General features: G+C 55.5%; 1 protein-coding gene across 1 annotated transcript in view; it reads right to left on the bottom strand.

Annotated features, from left to right (window-relative positions):
- SUCLG2 (succinate-CoA ligase GDP-forming subunit beta) overlaps positions 1–19,528 on the bottom strand; it is a 189,903-nt gene extending 170,375 nt beyond the window's left edge. The window contains exon 1 of the mRNA XM_079122396.1: positions 19,379–19,528. Within this exon, the coding sequence (XP_078978522.1) occupies positions 19,379–19,462 (84 nt within the window). The 5' untranslated portion in view covers positions 19,463–19,528. The remainder of the gene's footprint in view (positions 1–19,378) is intronic.
- Between the last annotated feature and the right edge of the window lie 2,609 nt (positions 19,529–22,137).

The raw sequence follows: 22,137 nt of genomic DNA, 5'->3' as shown, positions 1-22,137 counted from the left end.
ATTTGCAAGGGTAAATCCCTCAGATGCCTCACACCATGGGCAGCTGAAGCTGGGCAGGGGACAGCATGCGCCAGCCTCCTCCCGGACATCTGACGCGAGGGTGCTCATCTCACAGTCTGCCCGTCGGGGACCTGTTATCTCGTGTATCGCATGCACTGATTTCATCGATTTCTTCAGTACCTTGGTGGTTTTCTTGAATGAAGCTTGCATTAGAGTTTCAGTTACATAAACACTGAATATCAACGGAACGCTTGGTAAGTAGAATATTAAGCGCGCTGTATGTAATACTGGAAAAGGCTGGAGGAACGTAGATAGCAGGTGTGCTGCGGTAATTAATGGAAGGGCACTGTCTGGCCAGGCCAGGCCATGCTGACTAAACTCCTAAAGAACTGTGTCCACCTACCAGGATTTCATGTTGTTTAGCACAAGCCGATATTAGTTTTGGAGTTCAGCCATGCATTCAAAGATGTCCTACTGAAATTAGCAATAATGATATTTCTGACTTACGACGATTTAGAATTTGCCCTAGGAAATTTTCCAAAATAAATTTCTTTCTAAAATAGAAAAGATAATGTTTGCTCTCTGGAAGATAGAAAAAGTACAATCTTTGTAGTATTAGAGCAATACAATTTCCAACAATGAAAGGTCATTTCATATCTAATGGACTGGAAAATTTTTTAATTATCACATTTGATAGCGGTCAGAGTACTAGGAAACACACTTATAGACTGCACATCAATGTCCTTATCTCTAAAAAGAGGTTCGAGTTCTGTGAGGAATAAATGAGTCGATCAATGTAAACTGCTCAGGTCAGGACGTGGCGTGTAAGGAACGGAGTAGACAGTAGCCGTTGTTTGGTTTCTGATCACCATGGACAGGAGAGTAAATCTGTGCAGACTTTCTGGAGGGCGATCTCAAGAACTTACCTGATTAGTGAACATGAATTCATGTTGAAAAGTATTCGCTGCAGCATTAAAACGGAGGAACGCTGGAAACCTCAGATGTCGCTGATACAGCGGAGACAAAAGGGGAGCCACGGCCTCGGGGAACGGCCTCCAGCTCCTCTGAAGGCTTCCGCACGTAATGTGCACAGAAGCGCTGCTGATTTAGCGTCAGTGGGAGAGAAGCAGACGGAGCTTCTAACAAGGGGGATCCTGACTGTGGACAGAGAAGTGGCCAATGCATGCGCCATGTGGACACGTCCTCCAAGCTCACAGGGCGCTCCGCAGCACGGGTGGCTACGGCTGACCACGGGTAAGCCCTGTGGCCGCGGGATTCTTCCGGATTTTCCAGGCTTTTTGCAATGAGTGCAAGCTCCAATTTCTAAATCAGAAATAACATTCTGAAAGTTGATCGCCTGTCTTGGATCAGACATGCATCACACCCGACATCCGTGGATTCTCCCCCCATAATACCAGTCACTTGGGATCCTCGACGTATTCATCTTCAAAAATGGCTTTTAAAAACTCTCCTCAAATTCCTCTGAGACGGGAAGGAAGCCTATCGACCTAGAGGGCATCCTATTTGACACAATTAAATAGAAACTTGGACTAGCGGCAAAAAACGCCAGCATCACAGGGCAGAGGCAGGCGACTTGGATAACGATAAAATGAGGGTATTTTTAAATCAACAGGGTTTCCCTGAAACAACTTCGCTTTACAAACAAAACACTTTCAAGTGGACTAACCTTTGCCTCCACTGTCCCTCACACACTTTCTTACATTATTCGGCCATTCATTCCTTCTTTTCATAACGAGAAATTGATTAAAGCCTCAGTAGCCACCAAGTAAATTCTGGCCACTGAATACAGAGGTACGGCCTGACCAAGAACATGGAGAAGGAGCGCAGAGGCTGGGGGCAGCCTGGTGGTGGACGTCCGCCTGGGTTCAACCCCAGCACTGCACGGTAATGACAGTGATCAAATAATCTCATAATGAAATCTAACCGACTGGGGTGCAGCCTGGCGGTGCAGCCCTGGCCTGGCATGCCCGAGGCCCTGGGTTCCATCGGCAGCACGGGGGAGAAATCGTAGCTGAAATATTCCGTGTCCTCCGTGCAGCTGACGCTCCACCTTGGAACCAGGTTCCCCAGGGACAGCCATGCTCACCTGCAACCCTGTCACGCAGCACCACACGCTCTACTGACGGGAAGCATGGGAAGGACCTGGGCAACAGAAGTGCATGGAGCACAGGGCAGCGCGCCAACCAGGATGAAGAACCGCCATCCAGGCAGATCTTCGCTGTTTCTTTTTCCCTGTACTAGGAACAAACCCAGGGCCTCAAGCAAGCCAGGCAAGTGCTCCACCCCTGAGCACCTGGTCAGCCACCAAACCCAGCCGCTTCTGCACAGCTTATGCCCACTCGGACGAAGGGGCCGCTCAGGAAAGAGGGCACAGTGACTGGCGGTTCACGGTGGGGAGCATGCTGGAAGCAGGTCCAGTCATTCTCCCAGTTAGACTCCCATCAGTTATTCGTGGGCGCTTTTGCACTACACGGGAAATAAAATCTCTACTCTGCACATTCTGATGACGCCATGCAGATGCCCAGACTTACTCCTGGGTGACTTAAAGTCAGCAAGTGCTCATCGAACGCATTAGCTGCTTCCCTTCAGTGCTGTGCTAGCCAGCAGGGGTCACATTCACCTGCAGAACCGCCACGTGTGAGCTGCTGGAGACCCAAAGCCAAAGGCCACTGGCCGGTGCCAGGAGGGGCAACGCCGGACACAGAGGTGCCTTACCAGGAGTGCCACCAGGCTGGGCCTCAAAGATGACCCAAAGATGCCAGCAACAGGCTCTTGCAGCAGAGGAACCACAACGCACAGTGCACAGGGGCATGCCAGCCCAGAGCCCAAGGGACGTCACTGTCACGCGATGACAGACATGGTAGGTGGGTGTCTGCCTGGCTGGAGCAGCGAAGGAACAGCCCACAGCAGGCTGGAAGAGGGATGTGAAGACACCAGACTACTTTCTAAAACTGCCTGGGGCTGGGGCTTGTGGTGACAGGCCCTGGGCTCGAGCCCCTACCCCACAGTCCTGAGACTGATACAGAAAGAAAGACTGTCACGTACTCATCCTTCCAGACTGGTAAGTTCCACGTGGTATTTATCCTAAGACACTCAACTTGCTGTCTTAAGAAAGCAAATAATCCAATTTACAACATGCCCCATGTGAAATGGTACATTAAGATCTATATGTTCAAATGACTGAGCAGAAAGACAGAGTGCGTTACCATCATTACTGACAAGACGGCAGGTACTCCCAACACCAGCACCACCCAGCAGGCTCAGCGTGGCCTCAGCTCTGTAAGTCACCACACCCCGGTTGTATGCTTCAAGTCGCAGGCAAGGAAAACAGAGCCCCGAGGGTCTAACGGAGAGGCTGTCCTAGGGACCCGGGCCAGTGACGGGCAAAGGCCAGCACTCTGACCTCCACCTTGACAGCCTGTTTCTAAGCCAACCAATCATAAAGTGGCAGCATGTGTTTCTAAGCAACTGGAAACGAGTCTTTAGAACACTAATTTGATTCTGTGTAATAGCCACACTTCAGCAGAAAAAGATAAAATAAAAACATATTTCTATTCCCTGTGGCCATACAGAAGTTTTCACTGCCCGTGAAGAAGAGCTCGGGCATCTGCGTTAGGACTGAATGACTCCCAGAGTTCACTATCACCCTAGGATTCTAAACCACCATGGAAGCAGAATTCCAATGTACACGTGGGACTCTGAAGTCAGAGGAAACTTGAGCGTCTACCGGTTTTCCTCCTAGGAGACCCACAGAAAGAAGCCGCAAGAACCAGGTCTGTGACCACCAGGTCTGTGACCGTCAACTCTCTGAACCCACTCCAACTTGCCTGATTGGATCCACGATCATGAACGCTGCCGAGATCATCGCCAAAGGGTACATTCCCGAAGTTCCCGTGTCCCTTACACATCAAAACCGCAGGAACAAAGCTTCTAAAGAGAAATGTATAAACTGACTTCGCCAAAATACCAACTGTGAGAGTAATATCTCCTTGTAACGCAGATTGACAGACGCACTTGGCCCGACCTCCACAGCCCCAGTCCGTGGGAACAGGAAGCCATGGCTGTGGCCCCTGCCGAGTCTCCAACAATCTCAAAGCCACGCGATGCCCCAGAAGCCACATCACAACCCACGTGTCCGAAGACCCAGCCAGAGGCCACAGAGGCCGCAGTGACCTCTGAGGGGGTGAGGGGCTGCCCCGGGCCGCGGAGCAGGTCTCCAGACTCAACTGCTCCTAAATTTGCAGCTTTACACGTAAAATGGTGGCAGAGCTGCCCAGTGGTTCTCCATTCTACAGCAGAATCGAAAGCTTTCCAAGTACATCAATTCAGTGGAGGAAGTCAGCATCTTAGAGAACTGACCTGTGGCAACTGGACACCCACAGCAAAGAAACCTAACTTCAACCAAATCCTCGACACCGTATGTAAATTCCCACAGAAGCCTCTAAAAACCTTCAGAACACAACCTGAGGAAAAGGTCATCTGGCCCTGGGGCGTGGTGAAGAGTCCTTAGACGTGACCCTAAGATCCTGACCTGTCCAAAGACCGGGACTCACTGGACTTCATCAACACATCTCTCCGTGAGAGACTCAGTCAAAAGGATGAACACAAGACAGGCACCAGCAGGAAGTATCTGCAAACCACTCGCAGACAAGGTCGTAGTGCAGCCAACAGGAAGAACTTCTGAAATTCAACATTAAAAAGACATGAGTGGACGTCAGTGAAGAGATGCAGATGGCAACCAGCACTGACAAAGATACCGACATCGCAGGCCTTCAGGGAAACACAGGAGGAGGCCCGCCAAGCCGGCAAGGGAAGAGGAACCTGCGTGTCTCTCCTTCGACACTGCTTGAAGGGGAAACAGAACAGCCACTCCGAAAAACAGTTTGCAGGTTCTTAAAATACGGAACATACACTTAAAATTCAACCCTTCAGAGGGACTCTCGAGCATCTGTCCAGGAAAAACAGAATTCCACATCCACAGGAAAACTTCTGTGTATTTGTAAGGCTAAGAAGCAGAAACAACCAAAATGTACTTCGACAGGTGCGTGACTACACGAGCTGTAGTCCAGCCACACCGTGGAACACCCACACTAAAAAGGAACCAACTGGAGCAGGCTCAGTGGCGCAGGCCCATAATCCCAGTGACTAGGGAGGCTGAGGCAGGAGGATCGCAAGTTCGAGGCCAGCCTCAGCAACTCAGTGAGACCCTGTCTCAAAGTAAAACATAAAATGGGCTGGAGATGTGGCTCAGAGGTAGAACACCCTGGGTTCGACCCCCAGTGAAGGGAGGGAGGATGCAGCTCTGGTCCACATGACTTGGACATATCTCAGCTGCCCCTCGCTCCCGCCCCTCTCTCATCTCCTGCCTACTCCTCCCAGCATGCTGTCTGCCTGTTAGGAGAACAGGCCCGGCACAGGCCCAGTCACAAGGCCTCTGCCACTCTCTTTGCCTGGAACCCCTCCCTGCAGAGGGCCCCACAGCTTGCGGCTTGCCCATCCCAGACTGTCACTTACCTGGGACGACTTGGGCTCAGTGGTGCCGCTTTCAGCAGGCCCACGAGCCCAGGAGGCCCAGAAGAAGGGCTGGCTGAGGCCAGCCCAGGCAACAGCGAGGCCGCACCTCAAAAGATTAAAATTAGAAGAAGCACACTGGCCGGGACTGGGGCTCAGCGGTAGAGCGCTCGCCGCGTACACCCGAGGCGCTGGTTCCATCCTCAGACGGCGTAAGAATGAATAAATAAAATAGTACTGTGTCCATCCACAACCAAAAAACATTAAAAAAGAGAGAAGCACACGTCGTCTGAAGAGCAGACATGAAGTCCACTGGGAAGGACGGGCAGTGACCAGGGCCTGCTCTGCTGCGCTGCACCCTGGGGTCACCAGAGCAGACCCCAGGGGCAGACCCCGCCCTCCAGCAGCGCTGGCTAAGTGGACGGGCTGGGGACAGATCATTATAGAGGGCACGTATTAGGCTGGGCCTGGCCAGCCCCGCCCAGCGTCCGCAGGCTGTGCTACAATAGTACCACTATTTATCTAACTGGCCTGAGTCTCCTCTCAGTGTTGTGCCAACACAACGCCTTAGTCCATTTGTGCTGCTATGACAGAACGCACGTCCTGGCCAGACAGAGCCACAGTCCGCACAGCTCCAGAGCTTGGGCAGACCAAGGCCCAAGCACCCGTTCTGACATTTGGAGAGCCAGCTCGCGGGCATCATGCAGGGCCTCTGACAGGTGGAGCCCTGGCCCAGGGGCCTGGTCGAGGCCCAGGTCAGCACTAGTGACGTGGAATCGTTCTTCCAGATCCAACACTGTCACTAACTCCCCCGTGCTGTCGGCTCCGACGTCAGATGTCTTCTAGCTCATGCTGGAGAAGGAACCCAGGCCTTCCACCACCGAGCTACGCTGCCAGCTGCCTGCGCTCTTTTTTTTTAAACTTTGAAGTAGGTTCTCACTAAGGTGCCTGGGCTGACCTTGAATTTGCAATCCTCCTGCCTCAGCCTCCAAGTCCCTGGGATTACAGGCATGCTGCATCATGCCCATGATTTATTTTAAAAAGAAACGTTAGATGGCCACCCACACCATTTGGAAGCTGAGGTAAAACTGGCAGACGTGATAGAAAAGAGATTCGATTCTGAGTAGTCAGGTAGGAGGGTCCTGAGGCGAGGATCTTAAAAGCACATTCTCTCAGAACTGAAAAATCCTCCTTGACCAAATTCTGAGGCTTCAAAGATAAAACAGCAACAACCAGGCTGGGACAGTGCCACCCCAGCTACTCAGGAGGCTGAGGCAGGAGGACAAGGTCCAGGTCTCAGAACAAAACAAGGCTGGGGCGTCACCCGGTGGCTGGCCGTGCCTGGCACGCAGGAGACCCTGGGTTCAGCACTGCTGGACGCGCCACATCCAGGGCTGCTCCTCCTCACCAGGCGCGCCCCTGCCCTGCCTCTGGCGTGCCAGTGCTTCAGAAGCCCCGTTTTTGCAGTGGCTCTGCAGTCACGTGTGTGTCTCGTTCCGAGCACAACCCTGGTCACAACAGAAGGGTACACTCGTCAAACAGGGCTGGAGAAGGAAACCTGAGTCCCAGAGATGTCAAGCCCCTGACCTGGAGCCACACAGCACCTGGTGGACCAGAACAGACACAATTCAGTGCTAAATTGGGGTCAGCACCTCCCTGGCCTCACCCGTGGCAGCAAAGGCCCCTGACCTACCAAGACTCCAGCGGTGGCTGCCCCAGCCTCCCCAGCTCTGCAGACCCCAGGGAACCTGGGCTGGCTCACCTCACCCACCTTTTCTCACCAGCACAACCAAGATTCTTTGTGATGCCTTCTTTTTCAACTCCTGCTGTTACTCCTTTTTCCTTTCATGTAACCCTGAGAAGCGACTTCACTTTTATGTTCATTATTGTTCGTTTATAATCAGCTTTTGATTGCATGCTGATTATTCTTGAATTTCAACTTTTTACTACTGAAGAAAAACAGTGCTGGGTGTAATGCTGATTACAAAATCAGCCGATCCCTTACTCAACTGTGTTTCCAAAGGCACAGGTATTAAAACGTAGGGGCTTTTGTTCAACCTTGGGTGAGCTGTCTGAATAAAGAGAATGGGCTTTTAGGGGAGAAGTTTTTAAAAGATAATGAGGTTTGTTGTTTTCTTATTTAAAAGCAAACTGGAAAATAGCAGAATCGAGGGGTCTGAGTGAAGAGGCCCTGCCTCCCTCCTCCCTTGCTGTCAAGAGCCCCCTGCACCTCCCCCTGGGCACAGCACCAGGCATGCAGCATGAGCTTCTCCACGGCAACTCCTCTGCCTCTGTGCCGATTTCACTCAGATTGGTCAGAGCTTCTCAGACCTAAGCTTCACGAGTCAGCACAGGAAGCACAAGGCAAGACACAAGGGGGTCACGGCTCCCGAGCTGCCCTGTCGGCAGCTGGAAGCGGCCAGTGCACCTCTGGACCAGGCCCGAGGCTCCAGAGGTGTCCCAGGAGGGAAACGAGGGCTCGGCTGGACATGACGGCTGGTCAGGTACCTGACCCGCACCTCAGTCTCACCATCCTGTCCTCAGCCGAGTAGCCCTGGGCTCGTCATGACACGGGGTGACCCCGGCATGCTCGGCACGCACATGTGCAGAACGTAGGCAGGGCACCGAGGTGTGCCTTAGGATCCTGGGACTCTGCCATTGCAGATACAGCAGGTCGGGTGCTGTGGCTCACCATGACCAACACACCCAGAAGCAGCCTAGAAGAGGAAAAGGCCCTCTGGGCTCACGGTTTCAGGGGGTCAGTGCACAGGTGGCCGACTCCGCTGCCCTGGGGCCCGCAGAAGGGCGTGGAGGGGCACCAGGAAGCAGGGCGGGCGGGGTCCAGGGGAGACGCCCTTCCAGGACGCCCCCGTGCCCCACGGGCCTGCAGCTGCCCCAGTAGTCCATTCGACCAGGTGGACTGATACCGTGCAGCCCTCCTGGTCCAGTCGGTCACCTCCGAACACTCCTGCACAGCACAGGAGCTAGAGGACGCCTCACATCCAAGGCCTGGGAGCTGAGTCCTCGGGGCTGAAGGAGCAGAAGCCCGCGGTCCTGCCGCTCTAGAGGTGCAAACTCAGATCGTGGTCGGCTGGGGGTGGGCGGCGGGGGGAGGTCTGTCTCTTGCTCCAGGTCATTCTGGGCCTGGCTTGCAGAAGTGTCCCCGGCCTCCGCCCTCCTCTCCGCCTGCTCTCTCCCCGTGGGGTGCAGCACTGTACGAGGACACCACTCATGCTGGACTGGGACCCCTAGTGACCCCGTTTCAACTTGATCTCTCATCCTAAGGTTCTGGGGCTAGGACTTCAAGAAACCTGTGGGGCACGAGTCCCACCCACAAGAAGACCGCCCAGTGGGCCACCATGCATGGCACCCAGACTGCGCGAACAGCGGCAATGAGAGCGAGTGGCTGCAGGTGCCTGAGCCACGTCTGCCACTCTGAACGGCTCGGCAAGGGCGGCCTTGACGCCTCACCCAGGGTCAGCGGGCGGGGGGCTCCAGGGGACCACGCCAGTTACGACAGCCACGGTGCAGGTGAGGCCCGACGTCTGTTCTTACAGGTTCCCCAGGCGTTACGACAGCCATGGTGCAGGTGAGGCCCGACGTCTGTTCTTACGGGTTCCCCGGGCGTTACGACAGCCATGGTGCAGGTGAGGCCACAAGAAGCAGGATACCCGCATCCTGAGCCCCGGGAGCCCAGCCAGCAGCAGACCCTCCCCCAACCACCCTCCCAAGGGCAGCAACCATCTCCTACCCAGGCTCCTGCCTACCCAGAGCCACCTGCTGAGCCCCCGCAGGCCACGCCACTCCAACAGATGCCACCAAGGGCAGGTGACGCCAACATGTCACAGAACATCACCAGGACAACCATCCTAACAGGTGTTGTAGGTAAACGTGGGAAACTGAAAACAAAGCCACACCATACCCGGGACACCGTATACACACGGTGCTCATTAAGCGAGAACACACAGCCGTCGGGTCCAGAGTGCTGTCCTCAACGGCCCAGCAAGAAGCCACCCACCGCCTCCCAACCCACGAAGGCACACACGGAGACCCTGCACACCAGGGAATCACGCGCAGCCTCACGCGGGAACCCTGGGCTGTTCCACCACACTAAACGGTGAGGCCCTGGGCAGGTCCTGCGGGACTCCCCTCAGGCGAGGTTCCTAGACTGGTCAAAATCGCGGCAGCGAGGAGACCCCTGGCACTGAGCGGACCCTCAAGGGCCTGCGAGGCCCCCGCTGGTGGAGCAGCATCAGCCTGGATGTGCAGCGTCCCTCCAGGGCCAGCATCCAAGGCAGCATGGACAGTAGCCTGGCAGTAGGAGACCAAGGCCAGGGGCCCCAGAAGGTCAGCTGGAGGCCTGTGACCTGGGAACCGCGTCTGGACCTCCCGTGGAGCCCTGTGTTTCCCATGTGCTGGGGACTCTGCCTACAGGGTGCAGGGTCTTCGCAGGGAAGAGGAACAAGCTCGGGGGTGGACGCGGCTGATGGCTGCGCGGGAGGAAAGCCTGGGTGGGCCTCGCCGGGGCCAGGGGTACTTCACCACAGCAGAACTCGCGCGCAAAGAACCCACGCCCGCACGTTTACGCCTCTAGGAGCTTTGGGGAGGGCACGCGAGGCTTCTGATGCATACAAGGCATTTGCTGGTCCAGCCGCTCATCAGAGAAAGCAGTTCTCTGCCTCCTCCCTCAACGCCCCAAAGCCGGAGCGCCAGAACGCTGCTCCTGTGGACAGCTGCCCTCACCTAAAGGGGGCTGCACTACCTCCGAAGACGTCAGAGCTCCGGGAAAGGGCCTCCTTGACTGGAAGCAAAGGCGGGGTGCAGCTCAGCACTGGACGCCTGCCCGGGGTGCCCAGGGACTGGGCTCCTTCCCAGCACCGCGAGGAAAACAAGATAAAAGGAGCCGGAGGAACACCGGGCACCAAAGCCTCCTGAAGCACAGCCACAGGCACCAGGAAGGAACACGTCACTCAGATGCTGAACAGTCACTGACATGCGGCCATCGTTAGGATCAATGGAAGATCGTCGCTAAACATGCCTACTTGGGACCTTTAATGGAAAAGGCAATTTAGTATATTTCTCTCGTCTTTATATAAACTTTAACTCTGTAAATTTTCCCCATATTAAAATTATATTTTATATAAAATACAGTCATAAAATCTATTTTATACCACTCATAAAAGCCTCACCGTAAATTTACATTGAAGAAAAAGAGAGGATCCGGAGACAACCCGCTCTCCCAGAGCTGGAGCTGGGACCCTGCGCCGAGGGGTTCATCTTCCCAGAGGGCCAGGCCTCCAGCTCAAAGCACAGAGGGCTTGGAAACAGTCACAGGTAAGCCGCTCACCCTCGGCCTTCTCAAAGCGTGCCTGGCTGGTCTAAGGAGCCAAGCACTACTTTCTTTTTCTCACGTTAATTATGAAACAGGGAATAACTGAAAAACTCGAGTTTGTCTGCCCTGCGGTGTTGTTTTCACTTTTGACGTCCCATCAGCTGAGAAGGTCTCTGAACCTTAAGGAAGAAACGTTCACCATGAACAGCGCCCTCCCCAGCTAAGCCCCAGCTCTCCCTGCATTACTGACAGGAGCCCAGGGAATCCTGCAGTTTCAGTGCACCAAACCTTCCCGCTGCCTTTCAAAGGCAGCATGACCACGCGAGTCCCTCAGAGTGCAGGTGAGGCGCTCACACAGGAGCGGGAGCAGGAGAAGCAGGATCCAGTCAGAGAGCACAGCACCTTCAGAGGGAGCGTCCTGATCTCTGGGCTCCAGCCCAGGTGAGACAGGAAGGCCTCTCCACTTCCCAGCCTGGCCTGGGAGCAGACGTCCTTCCTGACAGGCGCTCTGAGGACACAGGTGGACAGCGGGCCTCTCCTCCAAGTCTCTGCCCACCTCCATTCACATGTCCTGCCTCACTGTGAACATCCCTGGCAGGTCGTGGGTAGAGGGGACTCGGGGGTCATCGAAGGAGCCTGTGTGGGCAGGCACACAAGGGCATGAGGTACCAGGGACACAACCCAAGGACCTGCATATGCCAGGCAAGCTTTCAACACCCAGCTGCACCCTGGCCCTTTTTGCCTTGTATTTTGAGACAAGACCTCACTAAGTTGCCCAGGCTGGCCTCCCACTCAGGATCCTCCTGCCTCAGCCTCCCAAGCAGCTGGGATTTCAGGCGTGTGCCTGGCTGGAGGAGACTTTAGGGAAATGAAGTTTCCCAGTTTACTGACAATGGTTCATAGCTCAGGGCACAGGCTTTTTGATGCTCAGTGTGACTCTGGGAAGTGAGTCCTGTGACCATCTCCACTCTGTAGATGGGGAAGCTGAGGCCCAAGAAAGGTGCCAATTTCACCAGATTTAAGAAGGTGACGACTGTGTGACACACGGTGATAATGTGCCTCCGTGACACAGAGCACAGAGAACTCGTGCATTTCAAAAGTGTCAAAATGTGAAAAAGTACATCCTACAATAGTGTGCCTGACTGTCACAAAATCACAGACCCACGAAGCCCTGAGATCAGGCTGGAGCCCGGGCTGTGTGGTTCCGAAGCCAGCCTATTCCTGCTGGCCTGCGACAGGTGCTGAGAGCTCTCTTCCGCCCTCAAATGCACCTCAGTTTTAGACATAAATAAACGATGTCCCTCCGGATGTTTTGGCTGCAACAGGTCCTGGGTCTCTGCCTGGGCAGCCTCAGGGAGCTGAGCCACACAACCCGCTCTCTCCCAGAGCTGGAGCTGCCGCTGGGTCCGCTGGGCACAGCTGCTTCTGCGGGGCCTAAAACCACAGCAGGAGGGGCTGCTGCAGTAAGTCACTACGCACAGACTCAAAGGAATCCTCCTGGAAGCACGTGGTGGAGGACACCCAGGACCCCCGGGCTCCTCGGCTCAGACTGTCCCAACAGAGCTGCCCAGGCAGCCCAGCCCTGTGGGAGCCCACTGTGTGCCTGCCTCGAAGCAGCTCACCTGGCCTCCCTGACACCCGCGTGACCGCTCAGTGATGCACTCCAGAGTCACTTGGCCTCCCAGGTCACCAGCTTGACCACTTAGTGATGCACTCCCCAGAGTCACTTGGCATTACGATGTCAAAACAGGCTAGCCAAGCACTGGGCCATGGCCTCGGAGCCCGTGGCGAGGAAGCTCAGCTCAGACCAGGGTGAACAGAAGAGCAGCTCCAGGTCTCTGGGAGGCGAAGAGGAAAGAAAGCACGTGAACCACACCAGGGAGGAGCCCAGAGCAGGGGCAGCAGTTCCTGAGGACAGAGGACGCACGGGTGCCCACGTGCAGCAGCACCCTGCCCATGCTGTGCCCAGGCCTGTCCTCTCTGTGGCCCTGCACTGTCAGCACGCGGGGGCGGGGGGCGGGTGGACGCCGTACACAAAGCCAGCTCAGCGAACCAGTGACCCGAGACTGAGTGCACAGGATGAGCTGGAGATTCTCCTGCTGTCTGAATCATAAAATTCTGGCCGGACGCAGCAGCAGCACACACCTGCCATCCCAGTGATTCCCGAGGCTGAGACAGGAGGATCGCAAGTTCGAGGCCAGCCTCTGCAACTTAGTGAAACCCTGTCTCTACATGGAAAAAATAAACACGGCCCAGGTTGCAGCTGAGTAGTGGAGCCCTAGCCCAGCATGTGCAAGGCCCTGATCCAAGGCGGAACAGCTCCTAAGTGAATAAGAACCGTAAAACCTGGAGACAGAGCTGGGTGCGAGGGGAGGGGCGGGCGTGGACCACCCTAGGCAGGTGCCAGTGAAGAAAGGTTGCTGCAGCCTCTGGCCAGGCGGAGAGCAGACAGGCCTGGGGGAGCCGAAGACGACCGCCCTCCATCCCTGCAGACTCTCCCCTGGGACGAGTCCAGGAAGGCCTCTGCCTCAGAGGGCCGTGGCCCAGCTCTGGGAGGGGAGGGACCTGACCAAGCAGCCGAGCGCACTGCCCACGGCAACAGGCCCAAGACGGCCCTGGGTGAGCAGAGGCCCCCGCCTCGTCAGCCTGGTCACTTGCCTGTTCTCCCTCTAGGTCCCTCACCACGTCCACAGAGCAGCCGGCAGGGGACAGAGCGTGGGGCTCAGGAGCAGCCGCCAGAGGCAAGTTCTATGAGAACAGTCGCTGCACACAGCTCCCTGCCCAGGACAGTAAACGGCCTGTCCTCACTCTGTGCCCCACCGCAGAAGACAGGAGGCCAGCAACAGGCCCTGGAAGGGAGGTCCTGGGACCGTCCAGTCTCTTCCTTACTAAGGTCCACCTTGACCTCCCACCCCACTGCCGGCCATTGCTCCGTCTGTCAGGGGCTGTCTGGCTCTGCCTGTGGTCCCGGGTGCCATTCTGTGTTCACCTTCACCCTCAAAAGTGTCCTAAGCTGGACAGCAAGCAGGTGGCCAGCCTAACTGTGGCCCACACCTTCATCTGTACGAAGGGGACGCCATGGAGAGATCCATGACGTGTGTACGGACACACTCAGCATTCGGAGACGTGGAAATGTGAAAAAGAAAATGAAGGCAGCTTAAATAAAACCAACCTGCAAGTGTTACAAGATCACAAAGCTACTTAGTGTTGACAGCAAGATTTAAACCCAGTCGCCTGGTCCCGTCCTGGTCTGCACCCGTCATCCTGGCGCGACGACTCGGCCCGAGTCCATGCAAATCTCCGCATGGGCTCCCTTCTCGTGGGACACGTCCCACCCGTGCACACCCCATTCAGAAAACAGAACACTGCCCCCTTGCCACTTCACCTCTAAAGCCCTCTGTGGCTCCCCGTGGCCCTGAGGAGCAAGCTTAGCTCCACCTCCGGGCTCACAGGGGCCCACAGGGCTCCGCTCCCCTCCGTCTCCAGCCTCATCTCCTCTCTGCACCACTGCTCAGACTCCACAGGCAGCCCGGCTGGGCCTCCTCAAAGCCTTCGCCAGCCCAGAGGCTGAAACGGATCCGGCAGGTGGAGAAACGGGAGGGGCAGGAAGAGCAGACACCAGAGCCTGCCTCACGCCAGGACCCACTTCCAGGGTGACCGGAGCCGGGCTGCTCTCAGGACCAACCCCCGCGTTCCATCGGTCCCTGGTCATCACATAGGAGTGACTCTAGAGGTGAGCGCCACCTGCCCCCAGAGAGGCCCACGGGCTCCTCTTACAGCCGTGTCCAGAAAGAGGAAGCCAACCACAGGCACAGCACACTGGCCAAAGTCCAGACCCAAACACCAGGAAACGCCCTCCTGCGCTACCATCCCCCACAGTCCACCCTGAGCAGCGGGTGACGTCAGCGTTTCCCCAGCACCAGGCCTCAGGCCAGGCTGATTCAGGCGACGGCGACAGGCCTTGGGACAGGGCCGAGTGCCGGCCATCCCTCAGGTGGCCCAGCCCACACCTGACGCTCGTGAAGCCAGAGGCCACCAAGCCGACAGGCCACGTGCAGGTCGACACCAGGGTGATGCGGCGAGCTGCCCATGTGGCCCTCGGGGCCTCGCCTGGCCTTCACCCTGACCCCAGGATCCTGGAGATGGCGAGCCTCCACTGCCCTGGGCGCACGCGGGAACTCGTGCTCTCACCTCACAGGCTGTTACAGGCTGGACGTGGAGCAAAATGCACGGCAGCGCCGAGCCAGAGCCCAGCTCTGAGATGACGGCACACAGGAAGTGTCTGCGGAGCCTGGGACAGGAACATCGTTCTAGCCCACACGGCCTTAAAAACAGGCGGATAAACGTGGCTCCGAAGTCAGTGCACGAGAGTGACTCTAGGCCGTGACCACACACAGTGCCAGTGCCTCCCACATGGCCGTGCTCAACCTCTGCAGCCGTCTGCGAGAACAGACAGAAGCGGAACTCAGCTGGATTCGAGAACCAGAGCGCTTGCCCTCAACCCTCACGCTGCTGTTTCCTAGACCCCAAGGCCAGAAAAAGAGCGAGCCAGGCAACAGCCCAAAGGCACTACTGGGCAGAGCCGGTCACCATGGCCAAGCCGGCCCCAGGCCAAATGACCAAGGGCAAAGAGATGGGGAAAGGTAAGCACGGAGGGTAAGTGGTCAGCTCCGCCCACTGGACCTTCTGGGGACAGCCTCATGACCTAGAGTTAAGTGGTTTGTTAGCATGGGGCAGGCAACTCCCTGTGCTGTGATCGAGCAAGTTACTGGGCAACCTCTCTGTGCCTCCAGCCTTTACAGGAGAGGGCACAGGGCCTGCTCCTGCAGCAACACATGGGTGAAAGAAACAGGAGCCCCGGCGGCTTTGCCACCTGCCCACGCTGCATGCTCAGGCGCTGGTCCTCTTCCCAGGACAGCCCTGTCCACACGCCTCACCAGCCCTTCCTCCTCTCGCTGCCCAAAGCATCCCTGTCAGGCCCGTGCGCCCTGCTGCTGCCCGCTCTGCTCTGCGCACACTCAGTCACACAGACCACGGGAGTCTCCGCACCTCCTCGGGCAAAGCTCAGGCAGCAGCAGCCCGGGAGGAAAGCTTTTCCCCGTCCAGCTCACGATGCCACCTGGGGAGAAAGCAGGAAAGTTAACAACTGACAGCAGAGCCAAGTACAGGGCAGAGGACGCAGAGGACAGTCCCTGGAGAGGAGCCAGGGCCACGCTGAGGGGAAGGCCTGTCTGCAGAAGGACCAGGCAACCTCAGGGTGGAAGCGGCAGAGGGGCCAGCGGTGTCGCTGAGGACTGAGCCCCTGCATGGCAGTGACCGCAAACCAACTGGTCAACTGACCAGTGCCAACAGACCCCAAGCACGCGGAAGACAGGCTGCCACCTCCTCTGCACTCAGTCCTCTTCGTTAAATGCTGTCCAGGATTCTTCCAAGCACTGGGTTGTGGAGAAGAACCAAATCAGCAAGCTTCTTGCCTTGGGGGAGCTTCCTACCTGACCTCCAAGGCCAGCGAAGCTCAGACGTATAACAGGAGACGTGCCCAGTACAGTAATTAAGTGCCGGAGCTTCAGCAGCCAGGATGGGGATTCAGACTCTGCAAGGGTTTTTTAAATTTTGTGCAAGCTATGTACCACTCTAAAAAGTTAAAAACTTCTCAACAGACCCTGCAAGTCTCCTGGTGATTTGGCCATGTCTACTTGTCGAACCTCATCCCCACTCTCCTTAACTGACTCCCACCTCAGGGCCTTTGCACCTCCTGTTTGCCCTGCTGAGTCTCACCACACTGGCCACTCCCTCATGCAGCTCAGATGTCAAAAAGTCACCTCCAGGGTCTCATGATGTTGCGCACAGTTGTGTATGCATGGCACACAGTGTGATTCCACCCAATAAAGTGTCTGCATCAGGTTACCCTTGCCAGGGACGGGCAGTGACGGGAAGGACGCAGGGGCCTGTGCTTGTTGTTAAGTGACCTTCCTGATCTAGACCTGATTACGCAGGTGTGTTCCACCTGTACAAATCCATGAAGCTGTTGTTTTCAGTATGTTTTGTTTCAATAAAAACAAACAAAAGCCTAAACAAAAGCTGCCTCCTCTAGTGGCTTTTCCCTGGTCTACACCCACCCAGCAGCTAAGCCCCCACCCGCTCCCATGACCCTGTTCAAGTTCATTCACAGCATCTGTCTCTGGCAGAAACCATCTTGGCTGCTGGACGCATGTATCCCATCTTGCTCATGCCCAGCCCCACAAAAATAAAGTATGACGTGGTGAAGGACTCCACCTGCCTCGCCCACTAACCCAAACCTGCGCTGGACAGTCCTGCCAGAGGGCTTAGCTGGATGAGCATACTTGCAAAAATAAGAAAGAGCTAAGGCAAGCCCATAAAGGATGTGTCAATCAAGTCAAAACAGTGAAGCCAAGAGCAGAAGAAATGAAAAAACTTCATTGACATTGAGCATCAGGACATGTGTCTAAAGTTAAATTTAAATTCGGGAAGGAGTAAATGTTCTTCTACAGATAATCTTGGTGAAATCAGTTTGAGTTGCTTCTAAGAGCAGAAAGTAGGTCTCTTATCTGCATGCACCCAACAGGCCTGGGTACAAAGTAGGTCTAGGGCAAGAGTGGCCACAGATTTCTGAGACACTTGGTGAGGATTCTCAGGCTTGGTGGAGAAAGTGGGCTACGTCCAACAGTAATGTCTGTCATGGGCCAGGAGCTAGGGATGTACACTAATCAAATCAGACTTTCAAGGAGCAGATATGAGAAGCACCCAAGAATTTGAAAATGGAGTTCCTCTCAAGCCATGAGCCATATTCACCTACTTTTATTGTCAATATCTCGATGTTCCCAAACAAAATAAAATGTGTCACTAGTGCAGGTGACTTGATGTTATATATAGATACTATGGGTATCAGAGTAATTCCTGTGCTAACAGTGTGTTTTCATGGGGAAACCCACACTTACAGGCGACAGCTTGAAGTGAACCTCTACTCTGCAATTAGCACTGCCACAGACTCTCTGTAACCCTGAAAAAGTCGCTGAACTTCTTCAGGACTTGATTTTTCTGCACATGAAGTGAGCTAATGGGACCAGATGCTTGGTGATGCTCAGTTCCATTTCCTGGACACTGCACACAACTCCTACCTTTTAGAAAACGGCTCTCATCTTCTGAGCCTTGAGTTCACAGTAGAACAAATCACCAAAAGTGTGTGAATCAAAGCAAGCAGATGGACTGCGGTAACTGATCTCCTTACCCAGTCTTCTTGCCAAACCCGGGGTGCGGGTGCCCGGCAGTCTGCCCAGTGTTGGTCAGGCTTCTATTTCTTGGACAGGCCAGAAGCCCTCACATATGTTAGTCAAACACTGCGTTTTAAGTTTTCTCTGCACAAGTTCTTCCTTTCCTGCATTGTCACTGGACAGGGCCCATCGCTCATCAGCTTAAGTCCACACTCATAGTGCCGACAGTTCTTGCTTTTGGTGACACTTAAATAATGAATAGACCTTGACCACCTGGAGGTATTCTTTCCTCTCTTACAACACTTATTAGTGATTTTAATTAGACAAAACTGCCATTCCTCTTACTACCCCCACGGTACTGCGAAGTGCCTGTTAAGGATTTTACAGGAATAAGTATTGGCACCTTTTAAATTTACATGAACAGAGAAACGGGATGTCAGGAAATGAAAGGAGAGGAAGAAGAAAAAGAAAACCTCACAGATGTCATTACTGAGCAAAGCTGAGAGTAACTCACAAAATCATCAGTAACTTTTTTTTCTCCAGTTTTCTTAAGAACTTACTAAGCACATCCTGGTTTAAAATGCATGAGTGATAATTTTCCTCTTATCAGTGAAAACTGGGGCACTGGGCAAGGTCACTGTCCGGCTGTGGGCAAGCCCCAGACTGTCCCTTCTTTAAAAGGAGGAATCTGTGGAGACCAACAGTCTGGGGCTGGGCGGCTTCTCCAGAAGCAAGGCCAACAGAACCCCAAGGCCTCTCCAGGTGCGGAGCCCGCCGCAGCCCACAGCCCGCAGCGCGGTCCACCCGGTGGACAAGTCCGACAGCTCTTCAGTGTCCACCGCTGCCCTTTCGCGTTATTCTCCATAAGCATGGAGTCAGACACCTCTAGGAGGCTGCTGACAGAAAGGAGGCAAAGGGCTTGCGTTTCGCTCCCTGACCACCTATGTCACAGACTGGGCGCCCCACGTCTGCAGGAGCGGAACCTGCAGAGGGCTCTGGGCAGGTGGACTCAGCACCGCCAGGCCCGGGAGTTTCAGGCGCGTCACCACGTGGCCGCGGACTTTCAAAAGCAGACCCAGCAGGGCTGGTGGTGAGACCTCAGGACTCCGGGGCACTGAGTGCTTCTGCTGGACTTGCGCCCCGCGCCTGGCCGGGGGAGGAGGGGCAAGAAGGGACGGGATGCCGGGGAGGTGGGCGCAGGAGAGGTGGGCGCAGGAGGGGACAGAGGGCGAGAGCCACAGGGCCGCAGGAGGGCGCGGTCCCCTCCACCGGCTGCGCTCACCTGGCACCTGGCGGCCAGCAGCCGGGGCCGCAGCGCGGGGTCTCGCAGAAGCCGGGCAGAGCGCGCGGCCACGGGGAGCGCCATCTTCACCAGGAACCGAGCAGCTGCGCGGGCAGGGCGGGGAGGAGGAGAGGGGCGTGGAGGGGAGGAGGAGAGGGGCGTGGAGGGGCGGGACGGGGAGAGGAAGCGGGACCGGGAGAGGAAGCCGGCCGGGGGCGGAGCGGGGCGAGGAGGAGAGGGGCAGGTGGAGCGCTGGAGAGGCCGGGAGGAGGAGAGGGGTGCGGAGGGGAGGAGGAGAGGGGCGTGGAGGGACAGGCTGGAGAGCGGCAGAGGGGCGGGGAGGAGAGGGGCGGGCAGGGGCAGAGCCGGAGGAGGAGAGGGGCGGAGAGGGGCGGAGAGGGGGCGCGGGAGGGACGGCTGGAGAGCGGGAAAGGGGCGGAGAGGACAGGGCAGGGCGGGAGCGCGGAGCGGAGGCGCGCAGGGGAGATGGCCGGGCGCGCGGGGCGGGCAGGCGAGGCCGCGCCCTCCGGCCCCACCCCCGCGTCCTCTCCGCAGCGCCCAGGGTCCACCAGGCCCAAGCGCACGCTGGGCGGTCCTGAGGCCTGGTGACCTTCTCCGCGAGCCCTCCCCGCTGGCGGCTGAGCCTCGCGGTCCTGGAATCCAGGGGGCCGGCCTTGCAGGCGCGCTGCGGCTGGCCGACTGGTCCTGGGCCGCAGGGCGGGTCCGGGCACCTAGGTCCAGTTAAGACACCGAGAACTCTGGAGAGGCGCGGGCCCGTCATCTCCGGCCCAGTGAGCCTGCTGAAGCAGATGGAGGCTCCGACCAAGGCTTAGGGGTTTTGTTCTGTTCCGTTTTTCTCGGTGCCCGGGATTCCACCCAGGGGCACTCCTCCGCCGAGCCCCAAGCCCTTTTTATATTTTCTGTTGAGAAAGCCTAGCTAAGTTGGCCAGGCTAACTTGAACTCGGGATCCTCCTGACAGACCCCTTCCTGCTGGGATCATCAGATTTGCTTCTGTTTGCTTTTTGCTTTTAATCCTTAACCTGAAGTCAACGCAAAGCTATGGACGAATTTTAGACTAGTATCTTGACAGTAAGAGAATCTATTTAGAGTCTCAGGACTCTGCACACATTCCGTGTGTAAAAGCTATGGTAGCCAACACGCTGAGTCTGTCCGAACAACCGGCAGAGCGAACTCGTGCAGCCTTACTAGTAACCTCTTAATGGAAGCAAGTGCAAAACCCTCGTTTTCCCCAAGAGGAAACCGAGGCACAAAAGGGATCAGTTACTTGGTGAAAGTCACAGTTTCGATGAGAGATAAATGAGTTTCAAATCCATGCCCCCATCCCATTAGGCACGATTTTAGACTTTTTTTAACCTTGATCTTGAATGTATGATCAGGAGAGAAGGTACAGGCAGTTACTGCTGGTAGTTTGGTCTTTTTGCTTTATTTTTGATTGGATATAATTTCAAATTGACAGAACAGTTTCAAGAATGTTACTGCAAATTATCCTTTGCACAGCTAAACCAATTATTCACCTCTTGGCCCATGTTTCATTCTTAGTAGAGCCATGTAAATCAATGTTGATTCATGTCCCCTCCTCATCAAAACCTTAGCATTCATTGATGATTGCCATGTGAGTCGATTATAACTGTGATGGCTACAAAATGGTGATTGTCTAACTCCATTCTTGGACCTTTATTAGCTTGTGTTCTCTGAGAAGAGCCTCACCCTCTCCCCGTTTCCTAATTTATTGTTTTACTTGGTTATATCACCACATACTTGTGGATTCTTTCTTACCCAGTGGCAATGCTGTGCTCTTTCCTGTTACATACTCTCTGCTCCCTCTGGATGTCTCTCAGGAACCCTGCAAACGAGATCCTCCTCTAACCCCACTTGGCTCAGGGAGAAAGGGGCCACAGAGTTCCACACCCTGTGGCCGCCTTTAGGCGGGGCTGGAACCTCCCTCCTCTGCCCCAACTGTCCTCTTGAGGTGAGTGGGTCTGAGTTACCCCTACTGGGTCTGCCACAGAGCGGGTTGGAGCCAGGATTATTGTTGACGTTTGCAGAGTAAATGTTTAAATTTGGTGAGAGTTTTGAGCATGGTGCTAGAATAAGACCACCTGTAGAATTTACCAAAGCTATTTACCTAGCACTTACTATCCTCTGTCACTTTCCTCCTAATAGCAGCTAGCAGGGATTTGAAAAGAGTGTTTTTCACTTGGTTTTGTTATGGGCAGGAGGGAGGCTGCTGGGGTTGACCCGGAGCCCGCACATTGAAATCACACAGGGAGTTATTTGCTTACAGGAAGGACCCTTAGGACAGTACTGGACAGTGATTTCCAGGGTGGGTTTGGGTGAAGGACGGGGGTGGAGTTTCTGGTTGGTGTCTCAGTACATTGGCAGTTCTGGCTGGCTCACTGCAGAGCTGGACCTCCCAGGCTGGAGAGTTTCCTGCTTCAACAGGGGATGCTCTGGTCTGCCCCTCTGGAGTCCAGATCCTTTATAGGCAATTCCTCAGTGTCTTTACCTATATTCTCTCATTCTGCCATCCCTACAGCAGCTGGGTGGGGGAGAAAGGGCAGGCGGGAGGAGGAACTCGCCTCTCGGGATCTTCAGGGCTGGCACCAGGCTGGATGGACACATTTGGAGTGAATCACCTCCTGAGTGCATCCTAACCCTTTTCCCTAATTCCCACCCTTTACATTTTCCCCTAATTAGGAAGCTCTTTGAGGGGAAGGACCTGGATCCTACCGGGACC

This window comes from Sciurus vulgaris, assembly GCF_902686455.1.
Source record: "Sciurus vulgaris genome assembly, chromosome: 19".
NCBI classification, from domain to species: Eukaryota; Metazoa; Chordata; class Mammalia; order Rodentia; family Sciuridae; genus Sciurus; species Sciurus vulgaris.
Note: the sequence above shows the minus strand (reverse complement) of the source record. Positions and strands in the feature narration are given on the sequence as shown.